We start from the raw sequence: 24,537 nt of genomic DNA on the forward strand, positions 1-24,537 counted from the left end.
TAGACAGGAATATTTTCCATTTCGAATTTGCCGTTTGCACCCTGCTGTTTTGTGGGCTTAATTAAATATTTACATTTATGTTTCTCCCGCTAACAATCAATACATGCAATCCAAACATGTACAGTGCTTGCTTTCTTTTTTTGCGGCCGGGGACATAAAATGTAGTGCATCTTTTTTCTTTTCAGAAAGTGGTCCCTCCTTTTAAAGAAAATACATGACGCCATTGGATTATAGGTTGACCATTCATCTTATTTAAAAAATATATAATTATTATTTATTTTTATATAATTTGTTTTATTGTCTTGGCTTATATTTTGCAAACCTACACAACATTTTTGAATGAATACGAATGCTCAAATGCGTACCTAAAAGTTACCAGCATCATATATCACAACTGAAGAAGTACTCGTTTTTACATGTACTAATTAAAATGTATTTGCTTTAACATGTAAATAGCCAAAGCGATAGTACGTGTAATAAAAAAACGTAAAAAGCTCCACATAACACTAAAGCGAGTATGCTACTCTATCCGATTATAAGACATAGTTTGACTAAGTTTATAGACAAATATAGTAATATTTTTATTAAATTAGTTTCATCGAATCAATAATTCAATATATTTTCACAATAAATTTGTTTTGGGTTGAAAATATTACTACTTTTCTCTACAAACTTGGTCAAAGTTAAAATAATTTGACTTTAACCAAAGTCAAACTATTTTATAACCTGAAACGAATAGAGTATCACGGAATCTCATATGACTTTAGCTGTCAGTTCCTTAGATTCCTTTGGGATAAAAAAAATGATAAAGTTTCAAAAGATGTGCTTGATGGCATGTAAAATAACACGAATTGATACCACAGAGAGGGAAACGTGAGGGTAAACACCGTGATTGTTTTCCATTTTCTTTTTGGAATTACACGTCTAGTTGGAATTATAAAATGAACATTTGGGGTGATGGTCTATATATTGTGCCAAACGAGTTACCTATATAAATAACTCCACAGCAATAATTATTTGACAACATGTCTTAGGTAGCATTTGACGTTTAACCATCAACAACATCCCAAATGCTTATTCTATAACAAAATTAATATGCATAGATTTAGGTAGAAACGTATTTTAGTGTCTTGTAAAATATATATGTGCAATACGGTTTAAAATATGTTGAATGGAGTCATGCATTTGTAACTTTGTGTTTGCACCAGGTCGCCGAAAAGCGTGTCTTAGGGCTCGTACGAAACTCTAGTCTTGTTCACTTCATGGCCATGTTTAACCTTTCGAAAATTTGGCATTATTTAAAATTTTAGCAAGTTGGCAACGTTACTAAGTTTTGGCATGATAGGTTTAACTACGATGATATCAATTCTCTAAACACAACAAATATTTGGTAACAAACTAAATACTACCATACATCTGTTAACTTCACCAAATAATGGTGTGGTTTAAAATGGTAATCCCTCCGTCAAAAAAAACAACCTAGTACTAAGATGGGGCACATCCTAGTACAAATGAATTATAGTTTGAAGTCGAAGTATAACAGTTTATAACTCTCATGGAAAAAGGGATTGTGTTTTTTTTAAGAATTCGAATGCATACTAGATTTTTTTAGTGGTTCCTTATGGAAAAAGATCGATCATCTTTAAATCCTATCAAACCTTAATTCTATTTGTGTTTTTGTTTCTCATCAAAGTGTGTTTTTTTCTTTGATCTATGGATTAATTTGATCCATACCATTGCAAATGTGGCTATTCAGAAAAATATCATTACAATTCGTCTATTCGTAACCGTGCCACTCTAATTTTACGAAATTAGAACCATGCCATTGCCGTCACCTTTTCCATCCATCCTCTTTCTTTCCGTCTTCTTCCTTCCTTCTCCATCTTCTTCGCGGCCATCGCATGTCGCTGAGCCGAGATCGAGCACCACGCCGCCACGAGGCGGATCCGGGAAACTGAGCACCACCACCTCCAACAAAAGCAGCTCTGGTCCTCCCACCACCGCGCCACGTCGCGCTCCACGCCAAGGGCTTCCGACGGCGATGAGTCGTGGGCCGAACACCACGGCGACGAGGAGGAGAAGGACACGCCGCTCTTCTCCAAGGAGGTCATCCGGTGCCTGCACGTGTTGCGCCAACCAGCCACGCTCTTCGGCAAGAACGACACCACGTGACTCCGCCGCCTCCACGCCGTGCTCGAGGACCCCGCGGCGCTCGCCGACGTCGACACGGTGGAGATTGGGGAGGGCCAGACCAACGACTTCCTCCGCGTGGAGGGAGGGGACAACGCGTGGAAGGAGCAAGGGCGCCGAGGAAGCCGGGCGGCGGTGCCGACTCGGCACGCGGAAGGAGCCGTGGCGCGGCCACGCAGGGGTATGGGGCGGCGACGTTGGCGAGCGGTGCTCAGAGGAAGGATGGGGCGGCAGCGCAGAGAAAGGGGACGGCAGAGGCGCCGCCGGCATGCGCACGGTATTGGTGCCGATGTGAGGAGGGAGGAGACGACGCGATAGCTTCAACTGCGGCGGCGTCCGCGCCGACGTGCGGAGAGAGGGACGGCGCGGGCTCCAACGCATGGAAGGAGGGGGCGGCAGCGCTGAGGGAGGGGATGGTGGCGCCGGCTTGGCTCCCTCTCCTCCGAGCTCACCGACTTGGCTCCGGGAGACGACGCTGCCGCCAGAGAGCGACGGCGGGCGGGCTGGCCTAGCACGACTCTAGGAAGAAGATGGAAAAGGAAGGAAGAAGACGGAAAGGAAGATGATGGATGGAAAAGGTGACAGCAACGACATGGTTCTAATTTCGTAAAATTGGAGTGGCACAGTTATGAATATACAAATTGTAATGACATTTTTTAATATCCACATTTGCAATGGCATGGATCAAATTAACCCTTGATCTATTGAAAATCTATTTTTTTAATTTTTACAATCCATTGTTTTACACCTTCATTATTATCATATTTATTTTTTGTTAATACATTTAGTCCTTAAGGCCTTGTTAACAGTGAAATTTGGTAATCGGCAAAGACGTCATCGGCTTAGAATCATTATCGGCTGTAGCATCTCGGAATCAGCCGATGGGAGTTATCAAGTCGCCAATAGTCGGATTCCTTCTATATTCGGTTAAGGAAATCAATATACTAAAGGAAGCTTATCCCTAAGTGACCGAGTTTAAAGAGGATGCGGCATGGCAGTTTATCTATTAATTAGGAATAGTTTGTTAGTTTCCTTTTATCTTTAGGAAAGTGTGTTTAGTGTCCGATAAGGACTTTATATTTTACTTTTATCTTTAGGTTAGTTTCTTTCTTGTCTGACAAGGACTTTTATCAACCCATGGGTATAAATATGTACACCCAGGGTCTATGTAATCTATCACTCTCGATCAATAATACTCTCGGCGCATCGCCACCCTCTTTCCCGAGGTTTTTACTTATCTTCCGGCGGGATTTGGGCACCTGACGCGGGGCTGCATCTGTTCAGTTCGATCTCCGGCGAAGGGGTAAGTCCTACGTTCTGTCGGGCCCTGGTGAATCTGTCGGCTACGTTGGTGTTGTTCAAGGCTGCATTGATTCGATCTCTTGGATCGCTCTGGTTTGGTTGATATATTTGCCTACCTGATATCTCAATTCTATCTCTAATTGCATTGTGTTTAGAGACGCATCGGTTTAGTTGGGACGGTCTCGGTTAGGTATGATCTCCTGTCTTAGCCGATATATCTCTACAATCATAATGCTGTTCTAAATAGATTTGTTATATCCATCACATTAGACAGATCTATCGGCTCATCGAGTATTAGATTATCATATACAATCTCGTGCTGCATCGGTTAGGTTCGATCTACTAGATTGTTGTTGATAATATAAGTCTTGTTAAGCCGATAGGTTCATGCTAATATTTTATCGGGGTGCTAGCCGATAAGTTATCTGGACGTTGCATCGGCTTGTAGGGATTGCATATACATATAAGTTGGATTTAGCCGATGGCAACAAAGGTTTCACTGTTTAATCTAATCTTGTGGATCTTATGACATCGGACCTCCAGCCGATGTGTGCTTTAACCTTCGGATCAATACTTGTTCTACTATATCATTGCTAGCCGATTGGTTTATACTGGATTATATTGTTATTTTGTTACATCATCATCAACCGATTACCTTTATATCATTATCTACATTGGACATATAGCCGATTGCTTAAACCCTATTGCTATCGGCTGGTATCGGCATCGGCTATTATTGGCTACCGGCCGGAACTACTCCATCAGGTTGTCAGCCGATCGGCTGTTTTGATCTACTATTTGCATATCTTGTCAATTGCAGGATCAAACTGACTGGCACACCCACATCTCATCATATTTGGACCTGCACTGGAGCTAAGCAGATCTCCCAGGCCGGTGTGTTCGATTTTTTCATCAACAGGCCTCCTTTGAAATAGAGAAATTTCATGAAATTTGTGAGAAAAATGATTGTTTCCCGTAAGAAAAATCCTATGAAATCTCCACGAGCTAAAATCTCTGACAGTGTGTTGCACAGCCGGGCCATCCCCCTCTACCCCATCCACTCCGAACTCCCACCACTAATCCGAAGCGGCTCCCACGCCCGCCGCCCCGCCGCCACGCCGCCATGCGGCTACTCCCCTACGCGCCGTCGCCGCGGCCGCCGCAGCGCTCGCTCGCCACCCGCAGGACCAAGCCAGGGCCGCCGTGCGCGCTCCCCTTCCCCGACGCCCTCCGCGCCGCTGCCGCGGCCACGGCGGCCGCCATGTCCATCTCCCTCTCCCTCCTCACCGGCGACGCCGTGGGGGCGGAGCGGCCGCGGGGCCCCGAGCTCTGCCGCGACGGGGCCGCCGCCGAGACCAAGGAGGAGGTGAGGAGGAGCGAAGTGGTGACGAACGAGCAGCTCGTGGAGGAGGCGTGGGAGGTGGTCAACGAGGGGTTCCTCCCGGACGCCGGAAGCCGTCCCTGGTCGCCGGAGATGTGGATGGTGAGCACTTAACAAATGATTGAATATGAACTATGAAGTGGTTCAATTGCCTATATGGAAGTCTCTTTGTACATTAATGGATTTCTAGTCGGAATGGCCAGTCTTCTGAACATATTTTATCCTCCATAGATTTATCTCAGGGAAACGTTATATCTTGAATATGCTAATTGGCTAATTGCTTCGCTTCAATGCAATGCAGAAAAAGAAGCAAGATATTGTCCAAACCTCAATCAGATCCCGTTCCAGAGCCCATGATATCATTCAGAAAATGCTGGCTAACCTGGGTGACCCATACACAAGGTTCCTGACTCCCTCCGAAGTAAGTACCTTACAAATGGCACTGTTCTTTTTTTGGAGAATGACAAATGGAAGCTCAGCATATTGGAGAAAACATCATCCTATTACACGAGTAGAACTGTACAACTTGTTTTTTTTAAAGAGAGAAAGAGAGGAGAGAGTATGAGCCTGAATAATTTACATTTCCCAACATGTTTAGCCTACTTATAGTCGGTGGGTCCACTAAATGCCATTCCTTGTTTCTCCTAGTGATCCATGGTTTTTGTAGCAATTAGCTATTCTGACATTGTTGTTTCTGAATTTAGTGCTAAAGTTGGCATGAACCTGTTTTTAGAATCTGGGTTGACCATGGGCCTCGGCCTCTCGGGCCAATGCTCATGACACCATTATTTTTTTAATTGGCAAGTCAGAATCGTGTGCAAATGACTATATATTGACCATCAAAAAGTTTTTGGGATCCCTGTGACTTGGACCTTTACTGCCAACTATTGTTTTGCGTGACTTTTACACTTAGGGAATAGCGAATTTGTGTCAAGAGTTTAGACACCAGAAAACTCAACGCTCCACAATGATGAAATGATGATATTACAAAACCATTTTTTGACGCATTTCCTTTGTTTCACTGATTTTACTTATTGCTGATTTTGCATGAAGATATGCTATATCTTCTAACTGTACTTCAGTTCTGATGATATTTTGCATGTGTTAAATCAATCTGGTGAAGTTCTCCAAGATGTCAAAATATGACATGACGGGAATAGGATTAAACTTGAGAGAAATTCCTGACGGCAATGGCTCTTCCAAGTTGATGGTATTAGGGCTCATATTAGATGGGCCTGCCCACTCTGCTGGTGTTAGACAGGTATCAACAACTCAACATATATACTTTTCAATTAGTAGGCATGCTTTTCAATCATAACATTGGTTTGATTGACTATTTAATTATTTTTATGTTTTATGTAATTCCTGTTGATAGTATTCTTATCACAGAGAACTGTTGTTTGTCATTTTTTTTGTATGAAATACTGTAGTCTTATTTAGCTGGTTTTTGGATAATATGCACATACTTATCTTTCCTGTCCTGTCTTTTTATCTCTTATTAGGGTGACGAACTTTTGTCAGTCAATGGCATTGATGTTATGGGTAAATCTGCATTTGATGTGTCATCCATGTTGCAAGGTCCAAAAGATACTTTTGTTACAATTAAGGTTATGAATAATCTTATAAACATCATACTTGTCTTTTGCCCAGAACTTCTTTGCGCTCCTTATTATAACTATCTCAATATTGCTTGTATATTGTATAGGTTAAGCATGGGAACTGTGGTCCTGTTGAGCCATTGAAGGTACAGAGACAACTGGTTGCTCGCACACCAGTTTTCTATCGATTGGAGAAAAGAGAAAATGAGGATTCAGCTATAGGATATATTCACATTAAAGAATTCAATGCAGTGGCCAAAAAAGATTTGGTTAGTGGTGTGTTGCTGGTTTGTTAACCTTATCAACTTTCATTTTTTAGCTGCACTTAGCTGCATTGCTTTCATAGCTGAACCGTTCTATGCATAGAACTTATTGCAAATGGCCATGTAGTATCTAATTCTTAAGCCAAAACTGCTATGCATGTACATATAACTATTTTCCTGGCTCAAACTGTGAGCATCAGGAGAACAACTTAAAATATTGTTTCCCCTTCTGCAAATTGGCCATCTAACGATGCTATTTCAGAACTTAAAATATCGTTTTCCCTTCTGCAAATTGGCCATCTAAGGATGTTATTTCTGCTGATTCTGTATGAAACTATTTTGATGTTACAAAATTTTCCGATATTATTTGTTGATATTCCATTAAAATTATTATCGGTAGATATAACTTAATATAATTACATTGGATGGTGGCATGTTATATCCACTAACATATGTTCTCTTGTGCAGCACTAAAGCGTCTACAGAACTCAGGTGCCTCCTATTTTGTTTTGGATTTGAGGGACAATCTTGGTGGACTAGTCCAAGTATGCTTTTTTCATTTCAATTATATAACCATGTCAGTCTTTGGTCTGCTAAACAAAATTGTGTTTGTGGGTGCCATTCTTTTCCTTTGAAGTTCTTGAGTTGTAAGCTTCTTGAAACAGTTGAGGCTTATGCATTTGGATAATGAAAGACACTGATATAATTTATTTGGATGGGGTTATTCTTACTCATGGTACTTTTGTTTACTTTAAAGGCTGGGATAGAGACTGCAAAGCTCTTCCTGAATAAAGGAGACACGGTAATTTTTTACTTGCTTCCATATTTTGTCAACTTCTAGCACAATATCTGTTACCTGAAAAATCTGTCCATAGAAGTTAACCCAACCTTTTTTTTCTACATAACTTCTTTTAAAATCCATCAACCTTTTTGTGCCCACCTCAGCTAAAAGTTACTGTTCATGGATACTACATCAAAATGAAGGTACTTCCTGGCTAAAATGGTTCTAGTTTAGGTTTGAACTTGGAAAAATCAAGCCATGCTAGTTTTTTTTATGTTTTCTCGAAAACAGTTATTTTTTATGTTAGACATGGGTTTGGAATTATAAATTAAGAGCTTGTAGTTACAATTCTTGATATGCATTTGGATAGAATCTTCGTTGAAATTCATATACTTGTCCTGTGCATATTAAAAAGTTTGAGGGCTTTCAGCCAGGCATATGATTGACTAAACTGTTGTTAATTATCCTTTATATCGTGAACTGAACTTTGGAGGTGTACTTTTCTTAAAGAAGAACTGAGATGTAGTATTTATGCCCCTATGGAACTTCTTCAGGTGATTTATACTGCTGGTCGTGATCGTCAAGTACAAAATACAATTGTTGCTGAAAGGGAACCTTTGGTTACTACTCCTCTTATGGTATGTATGCTATTGTGATGTACATGAACCTATCTAGCCAATTCAACTAATTTTACACTGTTACATGCAACAGAAAGCGAAGACCGACAAATTACACATATACAGACACCTATTAAGTTGCACATACAGAATTCTGGCTTTCCTATTCTAACTTTGACAGTGAGAATCATCAAGCTGTAGGGTGTTTTATGATTTATTCATGCCCATAGTTTTTTATTTGCACTTTTTTGATCGGCTGATTTAGAAGTGGAATGATACAGATCCAGTTAATCATATACGTACCCTTTACTGAAATTTTAGCTGAATCATGCTTCTCTCTTTTGTCTGCTATAATAAGATCTCCACATGCTCATTGTATCTCACATATCCATTCACAACTTCTTCATAGGTACTTGTGAATAACAGGACAGCAAGTGCCAGTGAAATAGTAAGTACCAATTTAACTTTACTGGTAGTATTAGAATAGTATCAGCATGAGCTCACCAATGCACTAACGCTTTTCTAGGTTGCTTCAGCACTTCATGACAACTGCAAAGCTGTTCTGGTCGGTGAAAAAACTTTTGGAAAGGTTTGTTAAAAAAAAACACAGCATATCCAAGGAAAAGCACTCTCTGTGACCAACTGGCTTATACTATGCCTTGGATGCGGCAGGGCTTAATCCAGTCCGTATTTGAACTTCATGACGGTTCTGGCATTGTCGTCACAGTGGGCAAGTATGTGACACCAAATCACAAAGACATAAATGGAAATGGCATAGAACCAGACTACCGCCGCATTCCTGGTGCAACTCACATTCACCCATTTTCTTTTGTTCCACTCATGTATATAATGCAGTTAACACTGAATTTCCTGTTGTGACAGATTTCAATGAAGCCACCGAGTACCTTTCACGTTGCCGAAGCAAAGAATTAAGCTGAATGATGTGGTTTATTCTGAAGCTCCTCAGTCAGCTGTAAGAAATTTTTACACTTGCATGTTCTGTTCTTACTGTTGAAAATTCTTGATCTGCAATGAGTCATTTTCCTTGTGATAATAAATAGAAAAGACGGATGGAAAACTAATAATGCTTGGGTACTTGTTGCAACGATGAACAAATCTTGGTTGGCTGACTGTACTTAGCTTCTTGGTGCTTGCAGCAATAGATAAGAATCTAGCTGCTTGACTTACTGATGGATTGATGAACATGGTCCAAAGAGAAATACCTTCCTTTGCCACTTTGATTGGTTAATACCAGTTATTAGTTTCACAAAATTGACAATGTTAATCAATAAATCATAGAGGTCTTCTCTAGTGGGAGTAAGACATGGGCATTGGGCACGCACACTTTAACTTCACAATACTGGGGGCTACTGTCTACACAACTGAGTAGGCCCTCCACTTACGATGAAATGGTGGCCCCGGTATATGATTCTCCACCAGGTGTAGATTCTAGATTGTATGTCCCCATCCCATAAGGCGCCTCTTTTTGCCTGCTTGTTGATGGGTTTGGACCTACTGATGAGCATTACTGTCCGCGTTAACTTTTCCAGCTCTTATCTTTGCAGTGTGAGATGAACAGATGAACAACTAGTTACAGACTTGGACCATAATGGATGCTTGGGGTTTTGTACAATGATCTCTCGGTTGAGCTGAGAGCTGAGTGCTGAAATGATAAGCTCTACCTCGAGCGTCGGTACAAGTTTGAACCACTCTGGAGAGCAGCCGTAAGCATGTAGAATGGCTTCTGCTGCAGTGCTGCCTTCAGTGGAGGATTTATCGAAGTCGCCCCCCTATATTCGCTGATTTAGGCGTCTCTAATCATGATTTGCCTTGACAATGCTCTGAATACATCAACACCAATATGTAAATAGCTTTTGTTCTGTAGTAGTATGCAGCAAGGTCATACTGCAACTTTACTTAAAGGAGGTGTATATCTGCCTCCGCACAGAATTGCAAGAGGGGCATACGACGCGAGAAAAATGTGATTTTTCTATCGCAAACGGATGGTTTCGCTGGAATGCTATCCCTTCAAAGTGATTCATTAAAATGCTATCCTAAACTGAGGGGTGTTCACCAAAATACTATTTTTGGTCTTTTTGTTAATAGAAATGATTTTGCTCTATTTTAGTTTTCTTGTGACCAAAATACCCTTCCCTCACCTGCTCCTCCCCTTCCCTCTCCCTTTTCTGTTTGCGTCGCCGCATTAGTCTGCTCGTGCCGCTGCCCTCCGCATCGTCTCTGGCTCCGGCGCCGGCCCCCGACGCTCCCCCACGTGCTCCTCCCCCTTTCTGCTCGTGCCGCTGCCGCCCCAGTCATCTGCAACAGCTGCCGGCGCGGCCCTCTCCTCCTCCTTGCTCGCCGCCCTCCACCCGCTCCACCGCGGCGCGCCGCCGCCACCGTAGCCATGCGCACGGTTGTGGGGTCCAAATCCCTACCTTTTCGCGCCGCATCGCCGCCACCGAGGAGCAATCGACGGTGCATTCGTCGTCGCCGATGACGAGGTTAGTCCCGCCCCACCCTCGCTGGCCCCGCGCCGCCACGCCTGCCCCACCCTCGCCGCCCTCTTCTTCGGGGACGCGGCCGCCGGGGAGTTGGACGTCGCGGCCGCACGCACGGCTATGGTGGCGGCGGCGCGCCGCGGCGGAGCGAAGGAGGCGGCTGGGCGGGGCGGGCGGAGGGCGGCGAGCGGGAAGGGGGAGAGCAACGGCCGGTGGCCGATGGCAGTGGAAGCGGAGCGCCGGTGGCCGGAGGAGAGCAGTGGCCGGCGCTCCCTCGAGAGAGAGGAAGAGGAGGAGAGAGTGGAGAGAGTATGATAGGTGGGCCCGTATCAGGGGTATTTTGGTCCGGAAAAAAGTTAAACTTGGAGTAAAAGCATTTCTATTTACCCAAAAGAGCGAAAATAGAATTTTGGTGAACACCTCTAGTTTAGAATAGCATTTTAATGAATCAAGAGGGATAGTATTCCAGCGAAACCACTCTTTTGCGATAGTATAATCCCAATTTTCTCAAAAATAGTATTTTCTCCATAGACGCAGAGCTACTGTTTATTCATCCAAACTTGTTTTCTTCATTAGACATGAAATACACGTATACGCATGCCATTATCCCACCGGAAAATGGTACACGTAGCAAAAATAAAATACAGCAGTGCTATGCATGCTTAAATTTTCTTTTCTTACAAACTTCTTGTTGTAAAATGTTTGTAACAACAAAAAAACCTTGCAGGTGCATTTTTCCCCATTCAAAGTATAAACTCAATTCGGTTTTGTTTGATTCTCGTCTTGCTAACTCTGTTTGGCACAACTTTATATCAGTAGATTTGAAGTTTGTATGTTAAAGTTATAGTAATTTAATATTTAATATTTTTTTTCTAAAATAGAAACAAAATAATTTATTAAAATATTATTAAAGCAATCGTATATCTAGATTCATAAATTTATGAAGCTAAAAATATTATCCAGCTTTAAAACTTTTTGGGGAAATTGTTGCAGTGTTTAGTTCCTTTCAAACTTCTAAAAATCCCGTCACATCAAATGTTTGGACATATGCATGGAGTATTAAATGTGGACGGAAAAAAAATCAAATGCACAGTTTGCATGTAAATTGCGAGACGAATCTTTTGAGCCTAATTACGCTATGATTTAATAATGTGATGCTACAGTAAACATTTGTTAACGACGGATTAATTATATTTAATAAATTCGTCTCGCAGTTTACAGGCGGAATCTGTAATTTATTTTGTTATTAGTTTACGTTTAATACTTTAAATGTGTGTCTGTATACTCCCCCCGTACTCGTAAAGGAAGTCGTTTAGGGTAATGTTTAAGTCAAACCTTGGGAATATAAATCATGAATAACTCTAAAGTTGTTGAGTTTGAAAATGTAAAAATTATATGAATAGATTTGTCTTGAAAAATACTTTCATAAAAATATACATATATCACTTTTCAATAAATATTTTTATAGAAACAAGAAGTCAAATTATGTTTTGGAGACCGTGTCGCTGTTCTAAACGACTTCTTTTATGAGTATGGAGGGAGTACTTTAAAAAGAATAAAAATTTGGTACACGAATTAAATACGGCCTGTGTGAAAAAGGGCTAATTCAAAAATGGAAAAAAAAACACATATCCCTATGTCAAACTCCTGGCGGTTTACGAGGACGTGGTACACGTTTCATGTACACCGCACAGCGTATCTACTGGAGTACTAGTATCCAAAGCTCAGCGAGGAGTACGTGTGCCGGCGCATGGGGTAGAGAGGCTGAGACATTTGCAAAGCGAGGTGACCGACCGCGAGAAGCAAAGCGAGCATTTGCCTTTGCATCCCCTTCCCTTCCCGTCTTGAAGCGCCCGCTCCGCTCCCCCACGATTCCTCCTTCCTCCACACTTCCACAGTCTCCGGCGCGCTCCCCTCGCCCACTCTTCTTCTCTTTCTCCCTCTCTTCCTCCTCCACCTCCAGGGCTCCAGGCTAAAACGTCTTCCCCGCGGGAGTGCTAGGTTGGCTCTGCGCGTGGGGCCCGCGGGGAAAGCTCAGTGGCGCGCGGCGGGTTTTTGGCGGGAGCGGGACTTGGTGGCCGGTGGCGGCGCTGCCTGCGGGTGTCGTGCCGCGATCTGGGCTCCGGACACGGTGTGGCTTTTGCCCTACCTTTTCCAATTCCCAAATGCTTGTGTTGTAGTACTTGTATACTTGCATCCGGACTTGTAGCAGTAGTAGTTTCTAGTTTGTACTTGTATACTGGGAAAGTGATTTCATCCCCTCGTTTCATACATGTCATGTCACCTAAATAGTCATCACAAATTTGAAAAGATTTGGCAACATAGATTAATATGAAATATATCACTCCACAAACATGCAAGTTTAAATTCAAATTCTACAAGTTGTAACAAAAATAACAAATATAGCTGCGAATGTACAATAACTATTTTCAGTTTAATTTGTTCTTTTGTTGCAACTTGTAGAAGTTGAATTTGGTCTTGCATGTTTGTGGAGTGATACATTTTATATTAATCTATGTTGTCATTTTTTTTCAATTTTTTTGATAACTATCTAGATGACATGCAAACAACGAGGGGATGTCCCCTTGAGGGATGAAAATCCACATCCTCCGCCTCGTCGCTATGATTCTCGTGTTCCCCTATGGTACAACTGTGGTGTAATGCTCCAGTAATTAGTAATCCCTCCGTCCCAAAATATAGGAGCCTAGTATACTGAATTACACACATCCGCGGTTCGCCTGTTCATATTTGTAGTACTGGGTGTGTCTAATTCAGTATTGGGTTGCTATATTTTGGGATGGGGAAGTAGTGTTATTATACTGCATCATTTTCTCATGCAGCAAGTATATTTGTTAAACCATCCCAATGGGAGTTGTTTGATCTTTTGGCCCAATTTCTCAACTGATTGCTCTATACACTTTAATTGTACTAGAAATCAGTATTTACATGACATAATTTCCTGATGAATGTGCATCTCTCTCCAACATACAGAATTGGAGCGGACATGGCTGATGTGGAGGGCCAACAGCCTCATCAGGTCAGTGGTGTGTCCAGGGCACAAGACGGGGTTGCCAAGGTGAGTTTGGGGAAAGAGCATGTGCCAGGAAGCGAGCTCTGGACCGACGGGCTCATCTGTGCTTTTGAGCTCATAAAGGGTCACAAGAAGCTGGTTCAGCACAAATCATGGCCGACGATTGATAGCATGCAGGAGAAAGAGGTCCCTATGCATATGAAGCGGCACATAAGTAGGAACGGGCATCATGTCGCAACCATGAAACCAGAAGAGTGCGATGTGGTGGAGAATCCCCGCCAGACAGAGTTTGCTAATGATCCTTCTCTGTTCAAAGATAGGCCGGTGCATGTCAGGGCAATCCTGGATCACAAATGGGTGCCTATCGGATGGTCTAGGATTGCTGAACTGGTCCAGAGGGTTCAGTCAGATGCCAGCTGGGATAGTGAGCCGGCGGAGATGACCGACAGTGAGGATGATTACACTGTAGCTGATGTTGCAGCTCCATACTGGCAGCGTCCGGTAGGACCTACATGGTGGTGCCATGTCACTGCAGGCCATCCCTCAGTTGACGCATGGCTGAATAGTGCTCACTGGATGCATCCGGCTATAAGAACTGCATTGAGAGATGAAAGCCGGCTGATAAGTGATCGGATGAAGTACCTTCTCTATGAGGTTGTCTTTCTTATTCTCATTTTTCCGAGACATTTCATAATTTTATATACTTATTTTTCTTCCTTCAATCTGTCCGTTATTCAAGACCTTTTTTAATCATTCTACAATTGAATGCTCTGCAATCTGCGCGGTGTACACATTATCTGCCTGAACTTCTAAACTTGCTGTAGCCTGTACTGTTTTTTCTATTCTATACCTTTTCATGTTTCGTGAAAAAAAAGGACCAACTCCTGAGCTGTTGTAGGTTTTTTTTTCTATGATCATGGTTAACTGTGAAGACCTTTAGTTTTAGAATGAATATTTGTGATTTTGTTCAAGAGCACACACCGACCTTTCCACAATATTCTGAAGACCTCTTTCTATGTGGAATCATTTCATTGCTTCAGGCTATTGTATGAAATACTACTATCAATTTATCATCATTCCCTCTAACCCACCCTCTTTTCCTTGAAAGCATTAACATAACAATAACATTATGGCCTAACTGGGTGGGTCAAGTATTATGGGTCTGGACCAGGCTCATGCGTTAGTTTAGGCATGATAAATTAGGAATAAGTCAAATAAAGATAGGAGGATATCTAATTAGGAAAGAGATGAGATTTGTTAGTAAAATAGAGATAGAGATTGGATTGGTTCCTATAATGTTGGCCCATGTCCATAACATCGAGACTGGCTTGACCCATTGATTTGTCATAAAACTTTTGGACTTATCTTAGATCTGTCAAAGTCACCTGCATTATGTACAGGTATTTTCATGGATTTTCTTTACTTAATGGGTTCTATACTTCTATTGAACTGTTTTTTTTCTATATTCATATAATATTGCCAAAGTAGTCTATCATGGAGTCGATGCATATATGGTTATGATAACTGTGCCCTGTCAACCTGAATAGTAGGCAGCAATATTTACTGTTTGGTCAAATCATTCAGCACTGTTTTTCTCTCTAAGAGTTCTATGGTCTTATTATGTGCAAATCAGTAATTTCTCAAACTATGCTGATTTGGTCTGCTTCCAGAACAGCTAAACAGCCTGACTACTTCATAGAACTACTCATGTGCATTTTAGATGCATAAAATAGTTTAATGTCTATTAGAAAGTGTGATGATGCTCTATCAGATGTGCACATCAGATTTATTCTATAAACTTCTGTTAGCTATTCAGGTCCCAGTTAGAGTTGCTGGGGGACTGCTATTTGAACTTCTTGGTCAATCAGTCGGAGATCCAAACCGTGAAGAGGAAGACATACCCATTGTGCTTCGGTCTTGGCAAGCACAGAACTTTCTTGTGACCGCAATGCATGTCAAAGGCCCTTCATCCAATATAAATGTTTTAGGAGTGACTGAAGTGCAGGTACTCCTTTTGAAACAAAGGCTTATTTGCTGGTATGAACTGAATAGTATTTAGCTTGTGAATTTTTCATCTTAAATGCTTGTGGAACTCTGTGCAGGAGTTGCTTAGTGCTGGTGGAAGTCAAACACCTAGATCAGCTCATGAAGTAATTGCACATTTGATCGGCCGTCTTTCCCGATGGGATGACAGGTTCATTCTATGTTCCAACTTCTACCACTACCATCATTTTCGGTTTATTTTCTTAGGATGTTTGGTCATAGAGATAAAATATCCATCAATAAGAAAAAAAAATCTTCGTTTGTTCTGTGTAATCATGACACTTCTTTTTTTTACCTCACTCAAACTTATCATAAAAAAAGTTTCTATATACATCAATAGATTGCACTTATACAGGTTTGACCCATCATACTGCTATTTACTTTCTTGGATTTAACTTTGAAAATGAAACCAAACACAATGAAATTCAACCCCCAAAATAAGAACACCATTGGCCTATATTTTAATACTATGTTGGCTATAAGCTTATACCTTATATTGCCAAAAGAACCACGACAAAATTCAACACCCCCAAATAAGAATCTCATTGGATTTTATCTTAATACTATATTATACTGTTGATTAACTTATGCTCAGGCATGCCAAAAGGACCCTTGGTGTTCTGTTTATCTGCATAATAAAAAAAATGATTTGATATGAGGACTTTCAACTTTCAAGAGCAATTTGTTCTAACTATGCATTCTCTATATTCCATTACCTCCTCAACATTACTGAACGTCTACTGTCTAGTTTGTAAAAGAAGATGCATATTATTTGCTTTAGGAAGACAATTTTTGTTCTTGATAATGATAAGATTGAGCATAACTAGTGGAAACTAGTATCCTTTTTCCAACAAATAATAACAAAGGTACCAAAATTCAAGTTGAAGAGGACTTGAACTACGATGGGGGCACAATTTATACTCAATTTTTTTTCTTGATTAAGATGTTATTATAGATTTTTATCTAGCCATATTAACTTGCCCACAGCATTTCTTTTATCAGGAAACCTAACATTTTAATCCATTTTAGTCATTCTTTCTTTTATGCCTGCAACTGTACTTGCTGTAGCAAACAATGGTGTCTACTCATGGCTAATAGTTGTGTTATTTTATTTCAGGTTATTCCGGAAATATGTCTTTGGTGAAGCAGATGAAATTGAACTGAAGTTTGTGAATAGGTGAGGAAACTGAACAGGCATATCTCAACTAGCAGAGCATATTATTTGAATTGATGGGCCTGTGCCCTAAAATGAGGTGATTTCATAACATTTTAAATTACCTTACATATTCAAAGTTCCAAACAACCATTTCGCAGGAGAAATCATGAAGATCTAAATCTAGTCAGCATCATATTGAATCAAGAAATCAGAAGGTTAGCAACACAGGTAAGTATGCCACCCTAATTTGCCTTCTATATATAATTACCTCATTGAAAAATAAAACACCAATTTATTAGATTGGCCAATGTGTCGTTTCTACTTGTTGAAGTATAATGCACAAAAATTTAGATAGGGTAGATCCAAAATAGGAATTGAATTACATGTAGGAACTTCTATTCAGATAAGTGTGCAATTGTGAACAGAATAGTGTTAGCACATTCAAGTTCCACGTGGCAATTGTGCATGCCATTCTCTTTTTTTGATACATAATGATCATGAGCCCGTGCTACAGGTAATCAGAGTTAAATGGTCTCTGCATGCAAGGGAAGAGATCATAATTGAGCTCCTTAGACATTTGAGGGGAAATACCACAAGAGTTATCTTAGATAGCATTAGAAAGGACACAAGAGAAATGTTGGAGGAGCAGGAAGCTGTCCGTGGCCGCTTGTTCACTATTCAGGATGTTATGCAAAGCACTGTTCGAGCATGGTTACAAGTATGCACCGAGCTATTTTTCATTCTTACTGTTGACTTGACTTGTAATTGATAGCCAGGTTTTGCTCTTCTCCAGGATAGAAGCCTTCGTATCACCCACAATTTGGCTATTTTTGGGGGTGGCGGCATGGTTTTATCCATAATCACTGGCCTTTTTGGAATCAATGTTGATGGCATACCGGGAGCGCAGAATACTCCATACGCTTTTGGCTTGTTTGCAGGACTTCTCTTCTTTGTAGGCTTCGTCCTTATTGGGGTAGGAATACTCTATCTTGGGTTACAAAATCCAGTGACCAATGAGAAGGTCAAGGTGAGGAAGCTCGAGCTCCAGGATCTTGTTTCAGCGTTCCAGCATGAAGCAGAACAGCACGGCAAGGTGAGGGAAGGTCTCAGCCGGCACAGCTCGTCTCCTAAGTCATCATCGGCCTCTAATGTAGACTACGTTCTAATTTCTTAAGGCTGTGAAATTAATCCCCTTGTGGGAGGGATTCACTGAACAAGGCCTAAAAGGGATTGGAAAAAGAATAAAGTACAAAGAGATTTGACAGAAAAAAAAAAGGATTTCCGGATAGAAGAGTTCTTGGTAAGGACTAAAGTATAAGCCATATAAGTATATAACTATGTTTGGTGATCTGTATAGAGGTTTAGATTAGAGTATAATGGTTAACTTGATATGCTACGGATATACTTGTGACTGGGAAGGATTATCACTGAGGAAAATGTGATCGAAATGCTAATAAATATGAGTAACGAGTTGGCCTCCTTTTCTGTATACCAACCTGAGGTGTTCTGCCATTGTACTCGGAAGTCCGAATTGAGAAAGGATGAGTCAAAATGTCTTGAAACTAGGGCTGCGTTCTTTGTGATGAGTTCTGGGGGATTGGGGGAGAAAAGGACATCGTATTCCATGCGCACGCTTCTTAAACTACTAAACGGTGTATTTTTTGTAAAAATTTTCTATAGGAAAGTTGCTTTAAAAATCATATTAATCCATTTTTAAAATTTAAAATAGTTAATACTCAATTAATCATGCGCTAATGACTTATCTCGTTTTGCGTATCTTCTCAATCCCCCTGTGCTCAAACTCACCCTAGATGAACCACGGGGCACATGGCAGAAGTAGATTTGGCGTTTAACTATTTTTCACTCATATGTTAATGACATGTAGATTCCTTATGTGTCAATGACAATGTGAGTCTTATAAATAGTTAATTGCTACATTTAAAAGAAGTAAATGGTTAAATATATCATGCTCGTGCCACTGGTTTAAATGATTTGCGTTGACGCAATCTTGACATCGTTAGGTTGACGCAATCTTGTCATTGCATGATCTGCATCGGCACTACCAGTAGCCCTGCACTCACTGCATGTCTGCATGTACACGAACCGTGGATAAAAAATCGATTGCTACGACTACCCGGTAAAATTAAAATTGCCGCTAATTAAGTAGGTTACCAAACTCTTTCCAGAGCCATGAGTACACTTTTCTAGCCTAAAGCAAACCATTAGCCATTGCACTTTCAGAGTCGAATCCTCATCGAATGGTGTGTCTGGAAAGCTATGAAATGGAAGGAGTGCAAGTAGGTGAGGGACAAAAGGCGCCAATGATTAACACACACACTCAACTCAGTCCTTCAAAAGAAAAAGGAGGAAGGTGGCAACACTTGCAAAACAAGCAGGCACTAATCATTGGTACCCTGTAATCATGTGCATGCATGAAAAAACAAATCACCAAGGTGCAAGGACGAAACAACTGCCTCTGAATTTTAGCTATGGGGAGGAAACATGGAACTATCTTCCCAGAAAAAGTTCTCTGCTCATCTGTCAGAAATGATAAGTGTGAGAAGATCACCATGCATTTGCAACTGTGCACTGCTTTGATCCAAACTAGTAATGGAGAAGAAAATTTGCGCACATGGTACACCAACAAAACTTTGTACTTCATGGTAAAACTGAGGATCGACAAGGGTTCTTTACAAGGGTAACAAAATCTGGTTACTAGTCATTCATGCCTTCGAGGTCAGCTCCTCCTGATAACTTAAACGGTATAGATGAAGAAGGTGCTTCTGTGCTCCCCTAAAACAAAACTACACATATCGTAGAGTAAACGAGTTGGAGGACTCATCTACAGAAAACATAGTACGGCGGATATTTTAGGGGAGCATAGAAGCACTTCTCGAAAAGAAGAAGAAGAAGAAAAGAAAGGGAAACGAACGATTCCTATGCCTTTATGTCTTCCAGTCTTTGCTAAATGTAAACCTGTTGCAATCACGGTATTGAACTATATTGAATATTTGACCAAACCAGACAGGATAATGAAATGTTTTCATGTCCTATTTTCTGTATCTGTTCAGCATTGGAGCCTCAGGAATCGGCACTGTTTGAGATCTCCTCCGCAGATTGCTGTGACTCGACATCGACGCTTCCCATCTGGCTGCTGGGCCTTTTCTGATCCTGCCAATAGTAAAAGAGAGAAAGCATTTACTTGTTAGAAACAAAATCTCCAAGAAAGATGCTCAGTTGTGTAAAACAAAAGTTTGAAAAACGGTGACAAAAAATGTACTAAACGTACTTGTCGATATGCATTCTGAACTGCTTCAAGCATTTGGACAACATGACTCATTTTTGGCCTTTTGTCAGCATCTGGATCAACACACTTCAGGCCAACCAAGATTGCCCGCTTAAGGGCACGTTTTGGGGGCTTAATCTCAAGGTTTGGATCCACTACTTCCTCCGCCCTCTTGCTGCTGATCATCATTTTAAGCCATTCTACCAGATTTGTCTGAAATGACATAAAAAAATGACTTGAGTACTAGATGATAGACTGGTCATTCAAATTGTCGAAAAATAGGAAAAGCTTCTACCTCATCTGCAGGTTTACTGTAATCAACTGGGTCTCTAGCAGTCACAGATTCCAAGAGCACAACGCCAAAACTGTAAATATCACTCTTTTCATTTAGCATCCCGCTATTCGCATATTCAGGTGCAACGTACCTAACAACAGATTAAGAAGAAAATTAAGATGTGCTTTTTTCCAAATTTACAGAAGACAAATAAAATAGAACAAACATGGTGCAAAAAAAAGCTATACCCATATGTTCCCATCACTCTTGTATTGATGTAGCTACTATCAGAATTCAGTAGTTTGGCCAACCCAAAATCAGAAACCTTGCTGTTAAATTCATCATCAATTAGTATATTACTTGACTTAATATCTCGGTGTACAACTTTGGGGTCTATAGCTTCATGAAGATATGCAAGCCTGAAAATCATGAAACTCATCTACATTAGCATGTAGTAGTATTGATCTTTAAAACCTGTATTTATGTGAGAAGGGTAAATTTCATGGGAAATAACTGCAAGTAAGGTCCAGACTGTGATCTTACGCTTTTGCAGTGCCAAGGAGAATCTTCATACGGTTTTCCCAAGTAAGGATGCCCCCACTCATGGCCCCATGAAGCCATTGTTCTAGGTTTCCATTGTTGACATATTCATAGACAAGCATCCTGCAGGTGAATATTCAGAAAAGGTCAATGTACAGTGAGAAACAAGGGAACAAGGAAAACACATATTGATTATGCACAAGGGAAGGAACAGAATTTCCATCTTATGAAATGGATAATTCATTTTCCCTTTTGAACCTTAAGAACATAATGCTTAGTATCACAATGAACTTGCACATGGTGGATTCGTATAAACTGGGCTGAGCAGCAAAGTTAATTATGCAGAACAAAGGGAACAGAGAGGAAGAAATGATCACCTGTGTATCCCTTCCACACAGTACCCCAGAAGTCGCACCAGATTCTTATGCCGAACGTGACCGATGGCTTCAACTTCGACTCTAAATTCCTTCTCTGCTTGCCCCCTGCAAACCCAGCAAAGAAATCTTAGCTCCAAGTTAACATACAGTAAACTCACTAAGGCAATATAAACTTACACATTGTTAAGGATCTTCTTCACGGCAACTTCAGTCCCATTCATCAGTCGACCCTTGTAGACAATTCCATAGCCACCCTCTCCAAGGACATTACTCTTTGCAAACCGGTTCGTTGCGTACTCGAGGTCCCTCAAGGTAAACCAGTGACCCCATCCCAAATGTGATAGCTCAGGCAACCCAACCAGCGGTGAAGCGGACGCATACCCATACGATGAACTGCCTTTCCTACCAGGCCCAGAGCTGCTGTAATCTTCAGAATATGAGCTCCCAGCCTTCTCTATGTTGTACACTGAGCTGCATTGGCTGAACGCGTCGACATCGACAGATCTACTCTCTGCCAAGTGCGAAACACCCTTCATCTGTTCATATTTATCCTGCACTGGCATGATAGGTGTTCCACTGTCATGCAGGCTCTGTGCATCAACTCTGTCAACATTGATATCTTTCGACACAATAGGGATCTCCATATGTGATCTCCCGTCGAATCCAACCGCCGTCTTCTTTTTCCTCCGCATAGAGAGCCACAATGCTATGATGAACAAAATTGCCATCAGTATCCCAATGCCGATGGCAATCAGGACCCAAACTCTCAAGCGAAGCACGGGTGTTGTCTGTGACAGTGCTGAACTGATGGAGTTGCTGTCGGACGACATATCTATCCTTCAGTCTATCTAAGATCAAGAATTGTATCAGAGATGCTCTCACAAATTCAGAATCTTGCACGGATTTGCCAGCTGAATTTACAAACTTATCCTGGTTTGCTTTTATCTGTTAAAAAACAAAAGGTACTCTATTACTTAACTCTGAAACCTGAACCAGCACATGAACAGAACTATAAAAGTAATAAAGCTGCGCGCATATGATGGCCCAATTCTTCCATGTTCAGGGGGAAAAAATATTATCTTTCATATCACTGTACAGACAATTCGCACAAGCAAACTAATCAAACAGGAAAAAAAATGTCCATTTCTGGGTCAAACCACCAGCGAGGCATGGACTCCTGATGGGACTCAAAACTCTGAACTGTTTATTCAACAACCACGCCTATATAAAATTATTCAAATGCAAGATACAGGGTGTCCAAGAAAGAAAAAAATCCGCACAATGCAAATTGCAAAAACAAACCAGAATTCTACCGACACCACCCCCAACCCACACCGGAAATCCCAAAGCCCATCACAATTCCAAGAGGCACAGAGTCAAACACCTCCCAAGATCACAGATGCCGACGTTCCCCCAACAAAACACGAAGAGGAAAGAGACCGGGAGATTACCTCTGCAGCGCCTTCAGCTCATCCCCATTGGCCAAGAATCCCATCAAGAACCACCCCCAAACCCGTCGTCAGAGCTGCAAAAGAAAGGGCAGTTCTTGCCCGTGTGTGTGTGTGTGTGTGTGTGTGGAGTGGAGTGGCGTGCACCGGAATGCGCAAGAAGGGCGAGCTGCCTTTGCTTCTTTGCAAGAGAGAGAGAGAGAGAGAGAGAGAGAGAGAGAGAGATGGAGGAGACGGAAAGACGAGCACTACAGCACACATGCACACATGAAGAGAGACAAGATGAAGCTAGAGAGAGAGAGAGAGAGAGAGAGAGAGAGAGAGAGTAAAGGAGAAGCAAAGGGGAGAGGGGAGAGGACTATAGGAGAAGAAGAGGTTGCAGCATTTGGAATTAAAGGGGGAGGTGGGGGTGTGGAAAAGGAGAGAGAGAGGAGCCATTAATCAAAAAGAAAATTGCAAGGAGGTTGTTATTTGGAAATACTCTAATAAAGAAATTAGGAGGGAGGAGGAGATTTAATTAATTAATTAATCAGTCAATTAATCAATTAATTAATGCTTGGGGAGAATGGCCTGATGGTTGAGACCAGCATGTGGAGGGTGAGGGGAGGGAAGTCAAACGTGCTGAGGAATTATCTTTTGCTTAGTTGGAAATGCAAATGCTTTAATCTATTGGCATTATGACAATATCTTGCTTTTTTTTTCTTAGCAGAGCATCGGGGTGCGCCTTCGTCGGTTTGTTGCTAGCGTGTTATTACGTCTGTAATGGACATTAGTATTGACGTGGAGTAGCCGCTATAATTACTATGACGTGTGGTCAATGCAGCCTGCGCCTCGTACATCGGGCGGGTAGATTTGGTCGTATGCATGTTATGTGTGTAGTTGTGAAGATGGTTTACGTATGTTGCTCTTATGATAATCACATAACAACTTGACATAGCTTGTCGCTATGTGTTGACATGAGTAGGTGATGAAGTAAGGGGTTGTAACGCATGTATTTATTTTTTTTATAAAAGCATTGACGTGATTTTTTTATTAACCTGGCAATACGACGATATCTCGCCCTTTTAGCGAAGCATTGGGACGTCTTCTCTAATTTGTTGCTAGTACGTTATTTCATATGTAATGGACGTTAGCGCGGATGTGGAATAGCAGCTATGAATTACCAAAATGTGTGAAAAATACAATCAATTTAGTGTGCAATACAATACAGGTAGATTATGACCACATGAATACTATGTGACATTATAGGGGCGATTTACGGTCATACATGATGTATAACGTGAGTACATAATGAAATAAGAATGGTAACACGCTTTTTTATCAGTTTTTATTTTAGCAAAACATTGACTTGCCTCTTTGGTTAGCAGGTGCCAATCATACTATCGTGACGCACGGGTTCCATGCAGCTCTTCTCGTTGATAAAACCCCTGAATTTGACCAGATGCTTATGTAATGCGTCATGCTCATGACGGTGAAGCTTCATGTTATGCATGGAACCAATCTTCCCCATTGCAAAACCAGATAGCCAGCAGAAGAAACGCTTGGAAAGCTATAATTACATTGTAATTTGTAAACACCTTCGGAGTGTTGAATCATCTAAATTTTCTTTAGAGACACATTACATGATTTGACGGTTGACGCCATACTATTTCGGCTAGATGAGTCTTCTCTAACGTACTATTCTCTAACGTGAGTTACTCACATGTGAACCTGTTAGTTGTGGAACCCATATATCATCAACTTAAAGTGAGA

General features: G+C 41.3%; 3 protein-coding genes across 4 annotated transcripts; 2 read left to right on the forward strand and 1 right to left on the reverse strand.

The window, feature by feature from the left end:
• The first annotated feature begins 4,514 nt into the window (after window positions 1-4,514).
• Window positions 4,515-10,254, forward strand: LOC4327866 (carboxyl-terminal-processing peptidase 1, chloroplastic). 2 transcript variants are annotated; one of them, XM_015766971.3, is made up of 13 exons: window positions 4,515-4,975; window positions 5,175-5,294; window positions 5,997-6,134; window positions 6,376-6,480; window positions 6,579-6,747; window positions 7,203-7,279; window positions 7,492-7,536; window positions 8,070-8,153; window positions 8,542-8,580; window positions 8,659-8,721; window positions 8,805-8,934; window positions 9,015-9,105; window positions 9,698-10,254. In XM_015766971.3, the coding sequence occupies exons 1-12, from the start codon at window positions 4,616-4,618 to the stop codon at window positions 9,068-9,070; spliced, it is 1,386 nt and encodes a 461-aa protein (XP_015622457.1). In that variant the 5' UTR covers window positions 4,515-4,615; the 3' UTR covers window positions 9,071-9,105; window positions 9,698-10,254. The 2 variants fall into 2 exon arrangements, with proteins under 2 accessions (XP_015622457.1, XP_066163000.1); XM_066306903.1 differs by lacking the exon at window positions 7,492-7,536.
• A 2,185-nt stretch (window positions 10,255-12,439) lies between these two features.
• LOC4327867 (uncharacterized) lies at window positions 12,440-18,355 on the forward strand. The gene is made up of 8 exons (XM_015766779.3): window positions 12,440-12,761; window positions 13,622-14,315; window positions 15,478-15,666; window positions 15,764-15,855; window positions 16,822-16,881; window positions 17,019-17,088; window positions 17,375-17,578; window positions 17,654-18,355. Exons 2-8 carry the CDS (start codon window positions 13,635-13,637, stop codon window positions 18,032-18,034), a joined length of 1,677 nt encoding a protein of 558 aa, XP_015622265.1. The 5' UTR covers window positions 12,440-12,761; window positions 13,622-13,634; the 3' UTR covers window positions 18,035-18,355.
• A 1,141-nt stretch (window positions 18,356-19,496) lies between these two features.
• LOC4326850 (probable receptor-like protein kinase At2g42960) lies at window positions 19,497-23,037 on the reverse strand. Its single transcript, XM_015766857.3, has 8 exons — window positions 22,789-23,037; window positions 21,515-22,282; window positions 21,338-21,442; window positions 20,964-21,083; window positions 20,669-20,839; window positions 20,442-20,571; window positions 20,150-20,359; window positions 19,497-20,031 (listed from the first exon to the last, which is right to left on the reverse strand). The coding sequence occupies exons 2-8, from the start codon at window positions 22,165-22,167 to the stop codon at window positions 19,942-19,944; spliced, it is 1,479 nt and encodes a 492-aa protein (XP_015622343.1). The 5' UTR covers window positions 22,168-22,282; window positions 22,789-23,037; the 3' UTR covers window positions 19,497-19,941.
• Window positions 23,038-24,537: the final 1,500 nt, after the last annotated feature.

The sequence above is a fragment of the Oryza sativa genome, chromosome 1 (genome assembly GCF_034140825.1).
Source record: "Oryza sativa Japonica Group chromosome 1, ASM3414082v1".
In the NCBI taxonomy this organism is placed as follows: Eukaryota; Viridiplantae; Streptophyta; class Magnoliopsida; order Poales; family Poaceae; genus Oryza; species Oryza sativa.

Excerpts from the sequence above, each read along its gene's own strand:
- LOC4327866 (XM_015766971.3), top strand. The coding sequence starts at position 4,616 with ATGCGGCTACTCCCCTACGCGCCGTCGCCGCGGCCGCCGCAGCGCTCG. Across the intron at positions 4,976-5,174 it reads GGTCGCCGGAGATGTGGATG|AAAAAGAAGCAAGATATTGT; the intron begins GTGAGCACTTAA and ends AATGCAATGCAG. Across the intron at positions 8,154-8,541 it reads TGGTTACTACTCCTCTTATG|GTACTTGTGAATAACAGGAC; the intron begins GTATGTATGCTA and ends ACTTCTTCATAG.
- LOC4327867 (XM_015766779.3), top strand. The coding sequence starts at position 13,635 with ATGGCTGATGTGGAGGGCCAACAGCCTCATCAGGTCAGTGGTGTGTCC. Across the intron at positions 14,316-15,477 it reads TGAAGTACCTTCTCTATGAG|GTCCCAGTTAGAGTTGCTGG; the intron begins GTTGTCTTTCTT and ends TTAGCTATTCAG. Across the intron at positions 16,882-17,018 it reads GAACTGAAGTTTGTGAATAG|GAGAAATCATGAAGATCTAA; the intron begins GTGAGGAAACTG and ends ACCATTTCGCAG.
- LOC4326850 (XM_015766857.3), bottom strand. The coding sequence starts at position 22,167 with ATGTCGTCCGACAGCAACTCCATCAGTTCAGCACTGTCACAGACAACA. Across the intron at positions 20,840-20,963 it reads CTCCTTGGCACTGCAAAAGC|GCTTGCATATCTTCATGAAG; the intron begins GTAAGATCACAG and ends CATGATTTTCAG. Across the intron at positions 20,360-20,441 it reads ACAGTAAACCTGCAGATGAG|ACAAATCTGGTAGAATGGCT; the intron begins GTAGAAGCTTTT and ends ATGTCATTTCAG.